Source organism: Xenopus tropicalis, chromosome 7 (genome assembly GCF_000004195.4).
Source record: "Xenopus tropicalis strain Nigerian chromosome 7, UCB_Xtro_10.0, whole genome shotgun sequence".
NCBI lineage: Eukaryota > Metazoa > Chordata > Amphibia > Anura > Pipidae > Xenopus > Xenopus tropicalis.
In genome coordinates, this window is record NC_030683.2 from 128316109 (window position 1) to 128333453 (window position 17345).

The following is a 17345-nucleotide window of genomic DNA, read 5'->3' on the forward strand; positions in this document are numbered from 1 at the left end:
TCTTTGAAACTACAATTTTATAATTTTATTTTTACTGTTAATTTTTATACCTTATCTTTCTATTTAGTCCCTCTATTCAAATCCCAGTCTCCCATTCACACCACTATCTGGTTGCTAAGGTAAACAAGACCCTGGCAACCAGATAACTGCTGAATTTCCAAACTAAATAACTTAAAAATAATAAAAATGAAGACCAATTGCGAATTGTCTCAGAATATCAATGTCTACATCATACTAACAGTTAATTTAAAGATGAACAACCCCTTTAATACAAATACAACATAAACACAGATGATGTTCAGGATCAGTCAGGTTGACTTCTCAATTGTTATATTAAAATCATTTAGAAAAACTTCAGCTTACCGCCGGTCCCTGGCATTTCTGATATAGGTCCTTAAAATAAGGAAAAATTGGTTTAATCTACAATTTTTAATTTTATACATTCTATATATATATATATATATATCAGTCCTGATGGTGTCTGCACTCCAAGGCTTTAGTATTCTGTGGGGTGCACAGCTAAAATCTGAGTATTTAGCATGAAATAATCCATGGCCGGCACACCCTTAAAATTCAAAATTTTTTTTATTGAAAACTCATTGTTTAAAAACCAACATTTCGGTCCTCATTAGGACCTTTATCAAGGATTATATATATATATATATATAGCAAGAAAAAAGAGCTGCACTCACCAGGACTTGGTAAAAATATAGTAAGTTTATTTAAGCAAAGAGATCCAACGTTTCGAGCAATAACTGTGCTCTTCCTCAGGAAGAGCACAGTTAGTGCTCGAAACGTTGGATCTCTTTGCTTAAATAAACTTACTATATTTTTACCAAGTCCTGGTGAGTGCAGCTCTTTTTTCTTGCTTTATATTTTTTAGCCAGCACCCTGGGCATTTGAATTTCAATAGGGTGTGCTCCGTTTGTTCTTGCTATATATATATATATATATATATATATATATATATATATATAATATACAGTTGGGGCATTTCCCTATGGAATCAAATAGTAAGTATATCCCTTTAAACAGTGCTTAGTGATGTCATCAGTTATAACCGGAGCTTAGTGATGTAATTTCTGTCACATGACTCACTAAAACGTGTATATTTTAATAAAGTACCCCCTGTTGTAAAGTATGAGGATATTAGAAGTCACCTCGGAGTTCCATGACCTGTATAAAAGCCCTCGGCCTTCAGCCTCGTACCTTTATATGGTCATGGAACTCCTCGGGGGCTTATAATATCCCTATATGTTACAATAGGGGGCACTTTATTCACTATATATTATAAGGAACTCCTCGGGGGCTTATAATATCCCTATATGTTACAATAGGGGGCACTTTATTCACTATATATTATAAGGAACCCCTCGGGGGCTTATAATATCCCTATATGTTACAATAGGGGGTACTTTATTCACTATATATTATAAGGAACTCCTCGGGGACTTATAATATCCCTATATGTTACAATAGGGGGTACTTTATTCACTATATATTATAAGGAACTCCTCGGGGACTTATAATATCCCTATATGTTACAATAGGGGGCACTTTATTCACTATATATTATAAGGAACTCCTCGGGGGCTTATAATATCCCTATATGTTACAATAGGGGGTACTTTATTCACTATATATTATAAGGAACTCCTCGGGGACTTATAATATCCCTATATGTTACAATAGGGGGTACTTTATTCACTATATATTATAAGGAACTCCTCGGGGACTTATAATATCCCTATATGTTACAATAGGGGGCACTTTATTCACTATATATTATAAGGAACTCCTCGGGGGCTTATAATATCCCTATATGTTACAATAGGGGGTACTTTATTCACTATATATTATAAGGAACTCCTCGGGGACTTATAATATCCCTATATGTTACAATAGGGGGCACTTTATTCACTATATATTATAAGGAACTCCTCGGGGACTTATAATATCCCTATATGTTACAATAGGGGGAACTTTATTCACTATATATTATAAGGAACTCCTCGGGGGCTTATAATATCCCTATATGTTACAATAGGGGGTACTTTATTCACTATATATTATAAGGAACTCCTCGGGGGCTTATAATATCCCTATATGTTACAATAGGGGGCCCTTTATTCACTATATATTATAAGGAACTCCTCGGGGACTTATAATATCCCTATATGTTACAATAGGGGGCACTGTATTCACTATATATTATAAGGAACTCCTCGGGGACTTATAATATCCCTATATGTTACAATAGGGGGCACTTTATTCACTATATATTATAAGGAACTCCTCGGGGGCTTATAATATCCCTATATGTTACAATAGGGGGCACTTTATTCACTATATATTATAAGGAACCCCTCGGGGGCTTATAATATCCCTATATGTTACAATAGGGGGTACTTTATTCACTATATATTATAAGGAATCCCTCGGGGGCTTATAATATCCCTATATGTTACAATAGGGGGCACTTTATTCACTATATATTATAAGGAACCCCTCGGGGACTTATAATATCCCTATATGTTACAATAGGGGGTACTTTATTTACTATATATTATAAGGAACCCCTCGGGGGCTTATAATATCCCTATATGTTACAATAGGGGGTACTTTATTCACTATATATTATAAGGAACTCCTCGGGGACTTATAATATCCCTATATGTTACAATAGGGGGCACTTTATTCACTATATATTATAAGGAACCCCTCGGGGACTTATAATATCCCTATATGTTACAATAGGGGGTACTTTATTCACTATATATTATAAGGAACTCCTCGGGGACTTATAATATCCCTAAATGTTACAATAGGGGGCACTTTATTCACTATATATTATAAGGAACTCCTCGGGGGCTTATAATATCCCTATATGTTACAATAGGGGGTACTTTATTCACTATATATTATAAGGAACCCCTCGGGGACTTATAATATCCCTATATGTTACAATAGGGGGTACTTTATTCACTATATATTATAAGGAACTCCTCGGGGGCTTATAATATCCCTATATGTTACAATAGGGGGCACTTTATTCACTATATATTATAAGGAACTCCTCGGGGCTTATAATATCCCTATATGTTACAATAGGGGGTACTTTATTCACTATATATTATAAGGAACTCCTCGGGGGCTTATAATATCCCTATATGTTACAATAGGGGGTACTTTATTCACTATATATTATAAGGAACCCCTTTTTTGGCAAAACGGGAAACATCGCTCATCACTAATAATAAACAATTTTTTTTAACTTACTCCCTTCATATTCTTCTACTCCTGTTGGTTGTGAAACTTTTATGATCCATAGTCCTAAAAACAACAAATACAATTGATTGTTATTGATGCCTTAAGCTCAATAAAATGATGTTTTCATATATATTAGTTTTTAACGATTATCAATGAGTAATAAAACATTTCTATTTCGATAAACTGTTCAATCGGATACTAGTCTGAACATTATATTTTTGAACGTGTTATCACTTCTTTAATAAAGTAAAACATCAGCACATTTTTAGTAGAAAATTACCTTTTTTGTTGGGGATTGGAGCTACGGGTCCTGAAAAATAGATTTGAAGTTACATTTCAACATAGGAATGATTTCTACAAACGAGAGAAACTTCACATTTACTTGAACAAATCGGATGTACACAAAATATAGTTCACTGTTCCCAATATTATATAAACATACTAAAGAAAATAAAACTCAGTTTTAGTACAGTTATGGGATCCCTTATCCGGAAACCCGTTATCAAGAAAGTTCCGAATTACAGAAAGGCCTTTCCCATAGACTCCATGATAAGCAAATAATTCTAATTAAAAAAAAAAAAAAAATGTCCTTTTTCTCTGTAATAATAAAACAGTACCTGTACTTGATCCCAACTAAGATATAATTACCCCTTATTGGGGGCAGAACAGCCCTATTGGGTTTATTTCATGGTTAAATGATTCCCTTTTCTCTGTAATAATAAAACAGTACCTGTACTTGATCCCAACTAAGATATAATTACCCCTTATTGGGGCAGAACAGCCCTATTGGGTTTATTTAATGGTTAAATGATTCCCTTTTCTCTGTAATAATAAAACAGTACCTGTACTTGATCCCAACTAAGATATAATTACCCCTTATTGGGGCAGAACAGCCCTATTGGGTTTATTTCATGGTTAAATGATTCCCTTTTCTCTGTAATAATAAAACAGTACCTGTACTTGATCCCAACTAAGATATAATTACCCCTTATTGGGGGCAGAACAGCCCTATTGGGTTTATTTCATGGTTAAATGAGGTAGATTACACGGGGACCCAAGTATATTTTCCTGGGGATTCATCTGTTGGTTTGACTCTTACACGGCCAAATCCAGAATGGCCCACAGTTAAGCAATGCTCTGCTCTCTGCTGGATCCTGAAATAAGAAATACATCATAGATACTTACTCCCTGTAAATTTCGTTGGTTGCCCCGGACGCGCCAGTTCCACTATCCATGTTCCTAAAATGTGAGTCATTAACATTATGTTGAAGCACAAAACACAATCAAATCTTGTTAAAAATATATATATAACAGTAGATAACTTTTTGTCACATCCCCAGCATAAGCTTCCATCATTTCTGTTATTTCTTACAGTGAACTCCCTCTGCTGGCTGTTTGCTGTATATCCAGAGAACCAGTTTCATTATAATCTTTGACCCTTTGCAACCACCATACTTCTAGCATGTGACCCATTACAGTGCATTTTGGGAGCCTGACTAATGGACTTAAACCCCTCACTAAGCCACCACTATAGCTACGTATTTCTTTACTGCATTACTGTACTTTTGCCATAACCTTCCAGTAGAATTCTACTGACTACACCCTCAGTCTCTTCTATTGGAGAATGGGAAGGTTTAGCTGCATGTCAAGCTACATACTAGTGGAACACTTAGTGAGCACAGAACACTCTTATTGGGTACCTGCCGACAATGTGACATCCCACAATAAAAATAGTTAATATTTTATATTTGAATTAGTGAAATATTCTGATTAGTGATTAAATGCCTGCCCACATTCCCTATGGAATCCCTTATACAGTATTAAATATGGAATAGATTGCAAACACCACTCTTAATTCAGTAAAATGATTTTTCCATCTAAAGCAGTCAGTTAATTTGTTAATTACCTTTAGGAACAGGTTCTCCGGGTTCTACAAAAAGAAAATCAGAAACAAGTAAAAATACTGATAACAAAAAAAAAATAAATCACACAATAAGCTGTACCCCCATACTGTACTGTCTAAGGGAAACACTATGGCACCCCCTACCCATATGTATAAATACAAATATACAGAGAAGGAATGTTCTGGGCACACAATAAGCTGTACTCCCATACTGTACTGTCTAAGGGAAACACTATGGCACCCCCTACCCATATGTATAAATACAAATATACAGAGAAGGAATGTTCTGGGCACACAATAAGCTGTACCCCCATACTGTACTGTCTAAGGGAAACACTATGGCACCCCCTACCCATATGTATAAATACAAATATACAGAGAAGGAATGTTCTGGGCACACAATAAGCTGTAGCCCCATACTGTACTGTGTAAGGGAAACACTATGGCACCCCCTACCCATATGTATAAATACAAATATACAGAGAAGGAATGTTCTGGGCACACAATAAGCTGTACCCCCATACTGTACTGTCTAAGGGAAACACTATGGCACCCCCTACCCATATGTATAAATACAAATATACAGAGAAGGAATGTTCTGGGCACACAATAAGCTGTACCCCCATACTGTACTGTCTAAGGGAAACACTATGGCACCCCCTACCCATATGTATAAATACAAATATACAGAGAAAATAAAAACTTTTGCTCTATTTGCACAACGTTTCCTCAGATGAAAGCAATGAGCCAGGTACTTACTCTCCTCATATTGCACCGGCAGAGACGGCTGATCTGTTTCTATGGTCCATTCTCCTAAACATAACAAACAATATTGTAACTTGTTAATAAAGCAGACGTATAAGCTCAAAGCCAGGAACTCAGTAAATCTCTGTAAATCTACTTTTAAAGGTTTCTTTCTTTTTTTTTTTTTACTTCTTATATAACCCCCGACCCCCCCTGTATTTTTATAAGGAGAAACTTTAACCCACCTTCTGTCGATGGCATTGGAGCCACAGGTTCTAAAGCAAAAAACATCACACAATGAATGTAAGTTTAACATCGAATTGAATTATTATTTTAGAATTCTGTTTGTACATAACTCCAGAACCACTTTATTTTGTAAAAATGTGAGTCCTGTTCAAACCAACCCCCCCCCAAAACAGATAATTTTGGTTTAATAAAAAAAATGAAAACTTTAGGGAAAAAACAGCTTCTTTCGCAAACTACTTGCAGTTTGTAACATAAAGGATGTGGCGCTTGGTCATTTTTATGTTTTTTCACTGTGTATATTCCCATAGGTAGTAAATATATTATAAATAAATAAAAAACATTCAATTATAGTAAAATACACACATTTTGGGGCTGATTTACTAATCCATGAATCCGAATCCCGAATGGGAAAAAATCGGATTGGAAACGAACATTTTGCGACTTTTTCGTATTTCTTGCGATTTTTTCGTCAGCGTCGCAACTTTTTCGTAGCCGTTATGACTTTTGTAAATTGTCGCCACTTTTTCATAGCCATTACGACTTTCGCGAATTGTCGTGACTTTTTCGTATTGAGCTCTAAAAATTCGCGACAATTCGCAAAAAAGTCGCAAAATACCAATCATTACGAAAAAAACGCATTCGGACGCTTTTCGGACGTTCTTGGATTAGTAAATGTGCCCCTTTGGGTTGTTTTTTTAAAATGTTTTCTAAACTAAAACTAGAACATTCATGAAGTGGATTGGACATTGCTCGGAAGCAGATGAGTACTAGGTACTTACTCCCTTCATACAGTACATTTCCCGTCGGCAGCTTCACTTCTACGACCCAAACACCTAAATAAAACAAAAAATTTAAAAAAAAAGCCATTTCAGTCGGGATTTACTGCTCGATCATTGAATGATTGTCAGAAATATGCTGCAGAGAATTTTATAGAAGCCGTTTACCTTTTCTGTTAGGAATGGGAGCAACAGGTCCTGCAAAAGTAAGAATACGTTATAAGAATAGTTATTAAATGATATAGCCGCAATTTGGAATTATTTACTTGCCCATTTTACCCCAAGGTAGTTGTACTATTTATAGGTACATTCTGTATTCCCCCTATCAGTGCTGGCCCAAGGTGGCCAGGCGCCCTAGGCAGCCCAACCAGCCAGCCGGCTATTTTGACTCCCCCAACACCCATCAAGAGGTGACAAGTAAAGAATAGTTATTGAATGATATAGCCACAATATGGAATTCTTTACTTGCCCCATTTTACCCCAAGGTAGTTGTAATGTCCATTTGCACATTCTGTGTTCCCCCTATCAGTGCTAATGACATAGGCAGCCCAACCAACCAACCAACCAACCAGCCAGCTGTCTTGACTCCCCCAACACCCATCAAGAGGTGACAAGTAAAGAATAGTTATTGAATGATATAACCACAATGTGGAATTCTTTACTTGCCCCATGTTACCCCAAGGTAGTTGTAATGTCCATATGCACATTCTGTGTTCCCCCTATCAGTGCCAATGACATAGGCAGCCCAACCAACCGGCTGTCTTGACTCCCCCAACACCCATCAAGAGGTGACAAGTAAAGAATAGTTATTGAATGATATAGCCACAATATGGAATTCTTTACTTGCCCCATGTTACCCCAAGGTAGTTGTAATGTCCATATGCACATTGGGTGTTCCCCCTATCAGTACTAATGACATAGGCAGCCCAACCAACCAACCGGCTGTCTTGACTCCCCCAACACCCATCAAGAGGTGACAAGTAAAGAATAGTTATTGAATGATATAGCCACAATATGGAATTCTTTACTTGCCCCATGTTACCCCAAGGTAGTTGTAATGTCCATATGCACATTCGGTGTTCCCCCTATCAGTGCCATTGACATAGGCAGCCCAACCAACCAACCAACCAGCCGGCTGTCTTGACTCCCCCAACACCCATCAAGAGGTGACAAGCAGGGAGTGTGCACTGTAAGTGACTGCACTGTCAGCTCAAGAATTCATGGCGAGAGGGCCGGGAGGTAAAGGCAGATGCCCAGACTAGGGGTAAGCAGAGAGAAAATATATGTGCCCAGTAAGGATGAGCAAATTTTTTCGCCAGGCATGGATTCGCAGGGAATTTCCGCATTACGCTGTGGAAAAATTTGTGCCATGTAAAAAAAAATGTGTCGAACGGCAAAAAAGGGCATTGTTGTGTCAAATTGGGCACGGTCACATAAAAAAGGGCGTGGCTGTGTCATATTGGCCGTGGTCGCATAAAAAAGGGTGTGGTTGTGTCATATTGGGCACGGTCGCATAAAAAAAGGGTGCAGCAAATTAAAAAAAACCGCGGACAACAAAAACAGCGCGGACACCAAAAAAAAATTGCGCAACAAATGTGTTTCACAAAATTTTCGCCGTTTTGCAAATCTTTTTGCCATTTCGCGAATTTTATGGCGAAGAGAAACGGGACAGATTGGCTCATCGCTAGTGCCCAGCAACTAGGGATGCTCCGAACCCACTTTTTTAGGTTCGCACGAACTCCCGAACCCACACTGAAGGATTCGGGCGAATCTGAATTAGGATCGGAAGAGGTTAAAAATCGCCGCATGTGCCGAAAAGTTTTTTTTGGATTCGGTTCAGCCAGGACCATGGATCTGGGCGAATCCTAAAAAAAAAAGCCAGAATTCGGCCAAATCCCTACTAGCAACCCACCACAATTGCGCCCTAGGCACGTGCCTCTTCTGCCTACCCCTAGTTCCGGCCCCGCCCCTTACGTTTCCCAAATCCAGTGCTCAGTGTTGGGATTCCGTTTATTGTGCGCTTGACTCGGGCCTGCTGATCACATGATTCCCTGCCTCCCCGAAAAGTGAAACCTTAATGTCGAAATGATGAGTTCCAAGATAAAGGCAAAACATCCTTGGGCAAACTTTTTGGCTACGGGGCCACATTGACTTACAGACGGGCCGGGCCAGCGTTACGCCCAGAGCTGCCATCAGAAATCACTGGGCCTCTCAGCTCCCCCCCAGCATCCTTCAGCTCCCACCCCCCAGCATCCTCCACTCCGGGCCGGATTAAAAAGGCCAGCGGGCTGTAGTTTGCCCACCCCTGCTTTATATAGTGCATAAGGTCTTTACCCACACAGATATACCACCCCCACATCTACAGTCTTGGGTTCCAACGTATGTCGTGACTTTAAATATATTAAATATACTCACTTCCTTTGTACCTTGATGGCTGGCCTGGGCCCCCTATTTGTATAATCCAGTCTAAAAACAAAAATATATATATATTATACATTTACGTTGGCGACATTGTCAGATAAGAAAATCTTAGATCTTGAATCTTGTCTTAATGCTCAAACACTGATCACTATGTTTGAATCACAATTTTCAGCAACTTATTTTGTATTTTGTAACAACAGAACACTTTCTGTGGATCTTTTCTCTTTATATTTATATCTGCCTGTATTATGATCAGATCTGGGGAGTTACCTGTAGCCACTGGAGAGTCAGGTTCTAAAAAACAAAAACAAAGCAAATTAAGTTTTTATTACTTGTCATTACACTTTTTAGACTAAAATATATATTTTGTTGGAGACTAAACTAAGGGGCACATTTACTAATCCACGAACGTCCGAAAAGCTCAAAACGAAAAAGTCGTGACAATTCACGAAAGTCATAATGGCTATGAAAAAGTCACGACAATTCACGAAAAAGACGCGACGGTGACGAAAAAGTCGCAAAATGTTCGTTTCCAATCCGATTTTTTCCCATTCGGGATTCGGATTCGTTGATTAGTAAATCAGCCCCTAAGGGTGAGCTTAAACACCCCTCCATATCAGTGTATTTTATCATTTATATCAACTACAAAACTACCCAAATATGAAGAGATTCCATAGACGTCTGGTCAGCCGGGGCCACAGGACCACATTTATGCCATTTTTAACTGGATAGATTATAGTGTTCCTTTTTGCAATTATTACAGTATAATATTTTGCAATCTTGGAAATTCTAGGCTTTATGATGTCCCCACCCCCAATGGTATGTGTGATGAGGGATTCTACTTAGCAGCCTAATGGCTGAATGTTCTAGAACAGCGGTTCTCAACCTGTGGGTCGGGACCCCTTTGGGGGCCAAACAACCCTTTCACAGGGGTCGCCTAAGACCATTGGAAAACACATATTTCCGATGGTCTTAGGAATAATTTTATGGTTGGGGGTCACCACAACATGAGGAACTGTATTAAAGGCATTAGGAAGGTTGAGAACCACTGGTCTAGAACAATGGATATTGCAAGTGGCTAAATGGCCAACTGGGCTTTACCTGGGCTAAGTACAGTAAATGTAGAACGTTTGAGGATTTTGTAGGGATTTAGTAATAACAGAGAGAAACAGGAGCCCTTGCGGGATATTATATTATTATAATATATAAATTTTCCACTTTTTTTACATTTTAGTTTATATTCTATGGTATATTAAATTTTTTTATCTGCTTGCATTGTTTAATTATCTCTAGTGATGGGCGAAATGTTTCCCCAGGCATGGATTCGCGGCGAATTTCCACGTTTCGCCATTGGCTGATTGTTTTGCGAAACAGATGAAAAAAATTTGCCACAGAAAATTTGCTGCACGTCCAAAAATTGTCGCTGGCGTCAAAAAAGCATAGTCGCGGGCGTCAAAAGAATAGCCGTGCGACTAAATAATAGCCGTGGCCGACCAAATAATTGGGGCGTGACAAAATAATAACCGCGGGCAACAAAATAATAGCCACGTGACAAAATAATAGCCGCGAGCGACAAAATGATAGCCACGCGACAAAATAATAGCCGTGGCCAACAAAATAAAAGCCGCGGGAGACAAAAGAATAGCTGCGGGCAACAATTTTTTTTGCCGCACGACATTTTCACAGTTTTGCGAATTTTTCGCCGTTTCGCAGATCTTTTTAAAGATTCGCGAATTTTTCGGCGAAGCGAAACGGAACAGATTCGCTCATCACTAAGGGGCACATTTACTAAGCCACGAACGGGCCGAATGCGTCCGATTGCGTTTTTTTTGTAATGATCGGTATTTTGCTATTTTTTCTGAAAAATGTCACAACTTTTTCGTTACTAATACGATAATAGCCGTGGCCAACAAAATAAAAGCCGCGGGAGACAAAAGAATAGCTGCGGGCAACAATTTTTTTTGCCGCACGACATTTTCACAGTTTTGCGAATTTTTCGCCGTTTCGCAGATCTTTTTAAAGATTCGCGAATTTTTCGGCGAAGCGAAACGGAACAGATTCGCTCATCACTAAGGGGCACATTTACTAAGCCACGAACGGGCCGAATGCGTCCGATTGCGTTTTTTTTGTAATGATCAGTATTTTGCGATTTTTTCTGAAAAATGTCGCAACTTTTTCGTTACTAATACGATGTGTGCGAAAAAAACGCAAGTTTTTCGTAGCCATTCCGAAAGTTGCGCAAAATCTGGCGATTTTTCATAGCGTTAAAACTTGCGCAAAAAGTTGCGCTTTTTTCGTCGCGTTAAAACTTGCGCGAAACGTCGCACCTTTTAAGTTTTAACGCTACGAAAAAGGCGCAACTTTTTGTATTGGTAATGAAAAAGTCATAAAGACGCCGAAAAAAATCGCAAAAAATACGAAAAGGTCGCAAAATGTTCGTTTTCAAATCGGAATTTTTCCGATTCGTGTCTTAGTAAATGTGCCCCTAGTTATCTCCAGTATAAAAATAAATGGGATGTGTGCTCCATGATATAATTTAGATATTCAGTACCCTACTCTCGAACAGATGGTTTTGTAGAATCGAGTAACTGTTTTTGCTAAATAGATTCACAAAAATATCCATTTATCTATAACAAATGGTTCGAATGGTCCAGGTCCTGCCTTGTGTCTCGCCCATATGTATTGGAATCAGCACAGATCAACCAGCAACATTATCACAATCTGCTTTATGTTTCCTTACTTTCTTCAAATGGCACAGGTGTTGTTGGCCCTTCTGTTTCCACTACCCAGTTTCCTAAGTACAACAATACAAAAATGATTTAATATCTGTTTCAGATGAAAATAATGAGACTTTTTGAAAAGGCAGCGATGGGATTATACATGGGGCTTACCTTCTGGGTCTGTCAGTGGCGCTATAGGTCCTGCAAACAGGTAATTGGATGATATTAGATATTTCAAGTTAGTAATAATGTCAATGCTTTACATTCACTCAATTAGTTAGTACAGGTATGGGGACCCATTATCCAGAATGCTCCAGAATTCCAGAATTCGGATCTCCTACCTTAAGTCTGCTAATAAAATTATTTAAACGGTAGTTAAACCCAACAGGATTGTTTCGGCTCCAATAAGGATTCATTATATCTTAGTTGGGATCAAGTACAGGTACTGTTTTATTATTACAGAGAAAAGGGAATCATTTAACCATGAAATAAACCCAATAGGGCTGTTCTGCCCCCAATAAGGGGTAATTATATCTTAGTTGGGATCAAGTACAGGTACTGTTTTATTATTACAGAGAAAAGGGAATCATTTAACCATGAAATAAACCCAATAGGGCTGTTCTGCCCCCAATAAGGGGTAATTATATCTTAGTTGGGATCAAGTACAGGTACTGTTTTATTATTACAGAGAAAAGGGAATCATTTAACCATGAAATAAACCCAATAGGGCTGTTCTGCCCCAATAAGGGGTAATTATATCTTAGTTGGGATCAAGTACAGGTACTGTTTTATTATTACAGAGAAAAGGGAATCATTTAACCATTAAATAAACCCAATAGGGCTGTTCTGCCCCCAATAAGGGGTAATTATATCTTAGTTGGGATCAAGTACAAGTACTGTTTTATTATTACAGAGAAAAGGGAATCATTTAAACATGAAATAAACCCAATAGGGCTGTTCTGCCCCCAATAAGGGGTAATTATATCTTAGTTGGGATCAAGTACAGGTACTGTTTTATTATTACAGAGAAAAGGGAATCATTTAACCATTAAATAAACCCAATAGGGCTGTTCTGCCCCAATAAGGGGTAATTATATCTTAGTTGGGATCAAGTACAGGTACTGTTTTATTATTACAGAGAAAAGGGAATCATTTTTTAAAAGTAGAATTATATGCTGATAATTGAGTCTATGGGAGATGGCCTTTCCATAATTCGGAACTTTCTGGGTAACGGGTGTTTGGATAAGGGATCCCATACCTGTATAGTATACAAGGCAACAATCCTGTCACACACAAAAAAAAAACAAATCCACTTGGCCTATGAAAAATTGCACACCCAACTGGGGGTACAGCAGTGGGCACATTGTTTACATGTTACAACTGTATTGTCCATCTTCCCCTATGTTGCATGAAGGTTAGAATATACTCACTTCCTTCAAACAATCTGGTTCCTGTTGGGAATGACACACTTATAATCCATATTCCTAGAAAACAAAAACACAACAGAACTATTTAATCTTTCTTCTCACAGCAAGGAATGAAACTTGTTGTATGAACTGCCCACAATAATCAGAAACATATAGTTAACAAAAGGAACTGTACCTTTCTTTCCAATAACCGGAGCAAAAGGTTCTAGAGACGATTAAGGAGAAAGAAAGAAAAACACAAAAATAATTTAAAATTCATGAACAATTCAATAACAAAAATAAAAATATCTGTAAACTTGAATCTCCTGAGACACACTTGTATGTACCAGATGAACCAACTGCTTATGTTATCTCTGTGATGTGGCCTATTTTGACAGCTATGAAAATGTAAAATGGCGCTCAGTTCTGGTATTTCCCATAGCCAGAGAATCTGTGCACTGCCCACTATGGAAAGTAGAGTGACTTCAAGTCCCAGAATCAATTAGTTCACAAGGAAACAAGCTGAGGGAAAGGTTGGAAGATACTCTGGGCCAATAGTAGGACGGTTAGGATGGGGTAGGATGGTTAGTATGAGTCAAGGGGTAGACTATTAGGTATGTCTGTAGATAAAGATAAAAAATATATATATATATATATAGTGATGAGAAAATCTGTCCCTTTTCTCTTCGCTGAAAAATTCACAAAATGGCAGAAAATTCACAAAATGCTGTGGGCATGCCTTTTTTTATGTGACCCCGCCTTGTCTTGTAAAATGATTTGCCAATGATGAAGTTTCCCTGCAAATCTATGTCTGGCAAAAAATTTTGCTCATCACTATATAAATTTTTATTTTTTGAAATATGGGACTAGTGATGAGCAAATCTGTCCCATTTTGCTTCGCCATAAAATTCACAAAAGGGCACGAAAATTTGCGAAACAGCGAAAAATTTGTCGCCCACGTCTTTTTTGTCGTTTGCATCTATTTTCTGTCGCCCATGTCTATTTTTTTTGTCACCCGCCCTATTTTGATGCGACCGTGCCCAATTTTGGCGTGTGACAAAAAAAAATTCCGTTCGACGAATTTTTCCGCTGCGAATTTTCACGGAAGTTTCGTGATACAATTCACCGATGGCAAAATGCGGAAATTCGCTGTGAATCCATGTCTGGCAAAAAAAATTCGCTCATCACTATATGGGATTTATGCACTTTATTTCTATAAGCCCAGAAAAAGGTTATATGTTCCCTTTATTTGACACATATAACACATTTCAGATAAAAGTGAAAAAATAGTCAAAAGCACTAGAAGCTTGAGAGATGTTTTTTTTAGGGTGGGGTTGTGTTCACATGATGTTGAGGTGCTTCTAAAACTACTGGGCTCCATTTGATCCAGGGGCTAATACCAATTGGCTGGTCCCCCTGGGACATGGAGCAATAGCAGATTGGCTCAGCCTAACGGTCCATAGTATTATTTATGTAGAATGCCTATCTGTGCTTCTAGATGCTCTTAAAAGCCCAACCTGAAGGCCATTTATGGTGAAAATTGGTATAAAAACGTATTTGCAGTAGCAGATATACTCGGAATTATGGTCAAATTACATAGTGATAAATTAACTTGTTCTGTTTTGCTTCGGTGAAAAATGGGCAAAACCGCAAAAAAATAGCAAATCGGCTAATAGGACTTTTTTCACGCAACTTTTTTCTCACTCTAAATTCATTAGTGTCAATGGGCATTTTTTTTTAAACTTTTTTTTCTCATTCCAAATGCATTCTCGAGTTTTTTTTTCACTCCAAATGCATTAAAGTCAATGGGCTTTTATATGTGGCGTTTTACTCGTTGTGGCGATTTAATCTAAGCACGCTCTTAATCTAACTCAGATACCGAGTCAAAATAAGGTCCTAATTTTGTTCCATAAATTGTACTCCATTAATACTCATTTTAAGCTCCAGATGTTAAAAGATCACATAGCATTAATGTACTCACTCCCTTTAAAGCGGGTTGGTTGGCCTGGATGTCCCATTTGTAGGATGAAGTCTGTTATAAAAAAAGGAAATCATGTGATTTATTCTGGGTTTAAATCACACAGTACAATCTAATCAGTACATGCAACTATTATAACAAAAAGTAATCAAGGTTCACTAATGATGTTGAATCCTATATTATAATAATGCATCTTAAAAAGTTAAGATTTTACAGTGATATACACTAAAAAGGCTACGGAAGGGTTAAATTTTCAACTTCCATGTTTACATGACAAAAAGTCACATGATTTTTAGGAGCCAGGAGCATGGATTTGCCTAAATTCTGCTGAAAAAGGCTGAATCTTTGCGGTGAATCCCTATTTATTACCCTTTATGCATTTATAAATCTAGTAGTTTAGATTTTCCAAAACATCTCGGGTTTTATCTTCTGTATTATGTCTTTACAATGTAATAATAATAAATTTTACCTGTGAAAACGACTGCTCCGGGTTCTAGGAAAATACAAAACAATGATCACAATTTTATCACTAATAGTATAAAGTATAAAGGGCAATTATATAATTATATAATAATATATAATTATGTTAAATAAAATTAACTGCTCAAACGTACAGTAATATCACAGCCACAAAATAGATTAAGTAATACTAACGAGTCTGAATCAACTGAATTGAAATATTTGCACATTTTCCCAGATTTGAAAAGAAAAAAAAAATCTCAGTTGAATTTTTTGTATTCGGACTCAGTCGTACTTTGATAATTTGTGCCCTTAAGTCTATTGGGCAAATACTCACTCTCTTCATATGGTATTGGTACAGTTGGCTCCAAGGTTTCTATGATCCACTCATCTAAATACAAAAGATCGTGTGTTACACACATGGATAACTTTGTGATAACTGGATTTCATGTTATTTTAAACACAAATAGCTCGAGGGGGTCGGCACAAGTGCAGAAGTAGTCAGGGATTGCCGACAGTTTCACCTATGGGTTCTAGGAGGCATAGCAGCCCTAAAACATTGGAATTTACTGTACTGTATACATACGCATCAGTTATTTGCCAAAGTGTATTCAGAGTTCTCCTGCCAAGTGCTAGCCAACTGATTACAGTCTATGGGGGTTATTGAAATGCCCTTGGGTGATTGGCTGTACTATGCAGCTTACACAAGAAAAAATCCAGTGTGAGTTGGGGAGTGTTGGGACTCCCTAAATTAAGAGGGTTGATTTACTAAAATGCATTTTTTTTTTGGTCTTGAAAGTTGTATAAACTCAACGTGGTATAAATTCGAATTAAACTCGATCATTGTTGCATTTATAAAATGTTACAATGACGCTTGAATTGTCCGTACAAAAATTTGGAGTGTAAAATTTGAAAATCCAGAATTTTTGTAGCCAAAAATGTTGTTAAAACTTGAGTTTGGACATTCGTTTCCATGAATCCTTATTATTTTTCCCAAACAGGAAGTGCTCCAGCAGCCATTTTAGGAGCATTGGCGCTCATTCTTGGAAAACAATAATGTATTTAAGTTTAGCTGGGTGAAATAGAAAAAAAAATATGGGATTGACTTCCCCTTGAAAATGTGTGAAATAGAAAACAATGAAGGAATTGACTTCCCATTGAAACTGGGTGAAACTGAAAACAATGAGGGGGTTAACTTCCCATTGAAACTGGGTGAAACAGTAAACAATGAGGGAATTAACTTCCCATTGAAACTGGGTGAAACAGAAAGCAATGAGGGAATTAACTTCCCATTGAAACTGGGTGAAACAGTAAACAATGAGGGAATTAACTTCCCATTGAAACTGGGTGAAACAGAAAACAATGAGGGAATTAACTTCCCATTGAAACTGGGTGAAACAGAAAACAATGAGGGAATTAACT

The 17345-nt window shown here is 37.6% G+C and overlaps 1 protein-coding gene across 1 annotated transcript in view; it reads right to left on the reverse strand.

Moving 5' to 3' along the window:
* LOC116412020 overlaps positions 1–17345 on the reverse strand; it is a 388305-nt gene that overhangs the window by 240057 nt on the left and 130903 nt on the right. The window contains exons 119-136 of the mRNA XM_031905216.1: positions 16261–16314; positions 15934–15957; positions 15468–15518; positions 13683–13712; positions 13511–13564; positions 12252–12281; positions 12101–12154; positions 9631–9654; positions 9355–9405; positions 7108–7137; positions 6943–6996; positions 6163–6192; positions 5933–5986; positions 5177–5200; positions 4456–4509; positions 3551–3580; positions 3280–3333; positions 364–393 (exon numbers count right to left, since the gene is read on the reverse strand). Coding sequence (XP_031761076.1) covers positions 364–393; positions 3280–3333; positions 3551–3580; positions 4456–4509; positions 5177–5200; positions 5933–5986; positions 6163–6192; positions 6943–6996; positions 7108–7137; positions 9355–9405; positions 9631–9654; positions 12101–12154; positions 12252–12281; positions 13511–13564; positions 13683–13712; positions 15468–15518; positions 15934–15957; positions 16261–16314 — 732 coding nt within the window. The remainder of the gene's footprint in view (positions 1–363; positions 394–3279; positions 3334–3550; positions 3581–4455; positions 4510–5176; positions 5201–5932; positions 5987–6162; positions 6193–6942; positions 6997–7107; positions 7138–9354; positions 9406–9630; positions 9655–12100; positions 12155–12251; positions 12282–13510; positions 13565–13682; positions 13713–15467; positions 15519–15933; positions 15958–16260; positions 16315–17345) is intronic.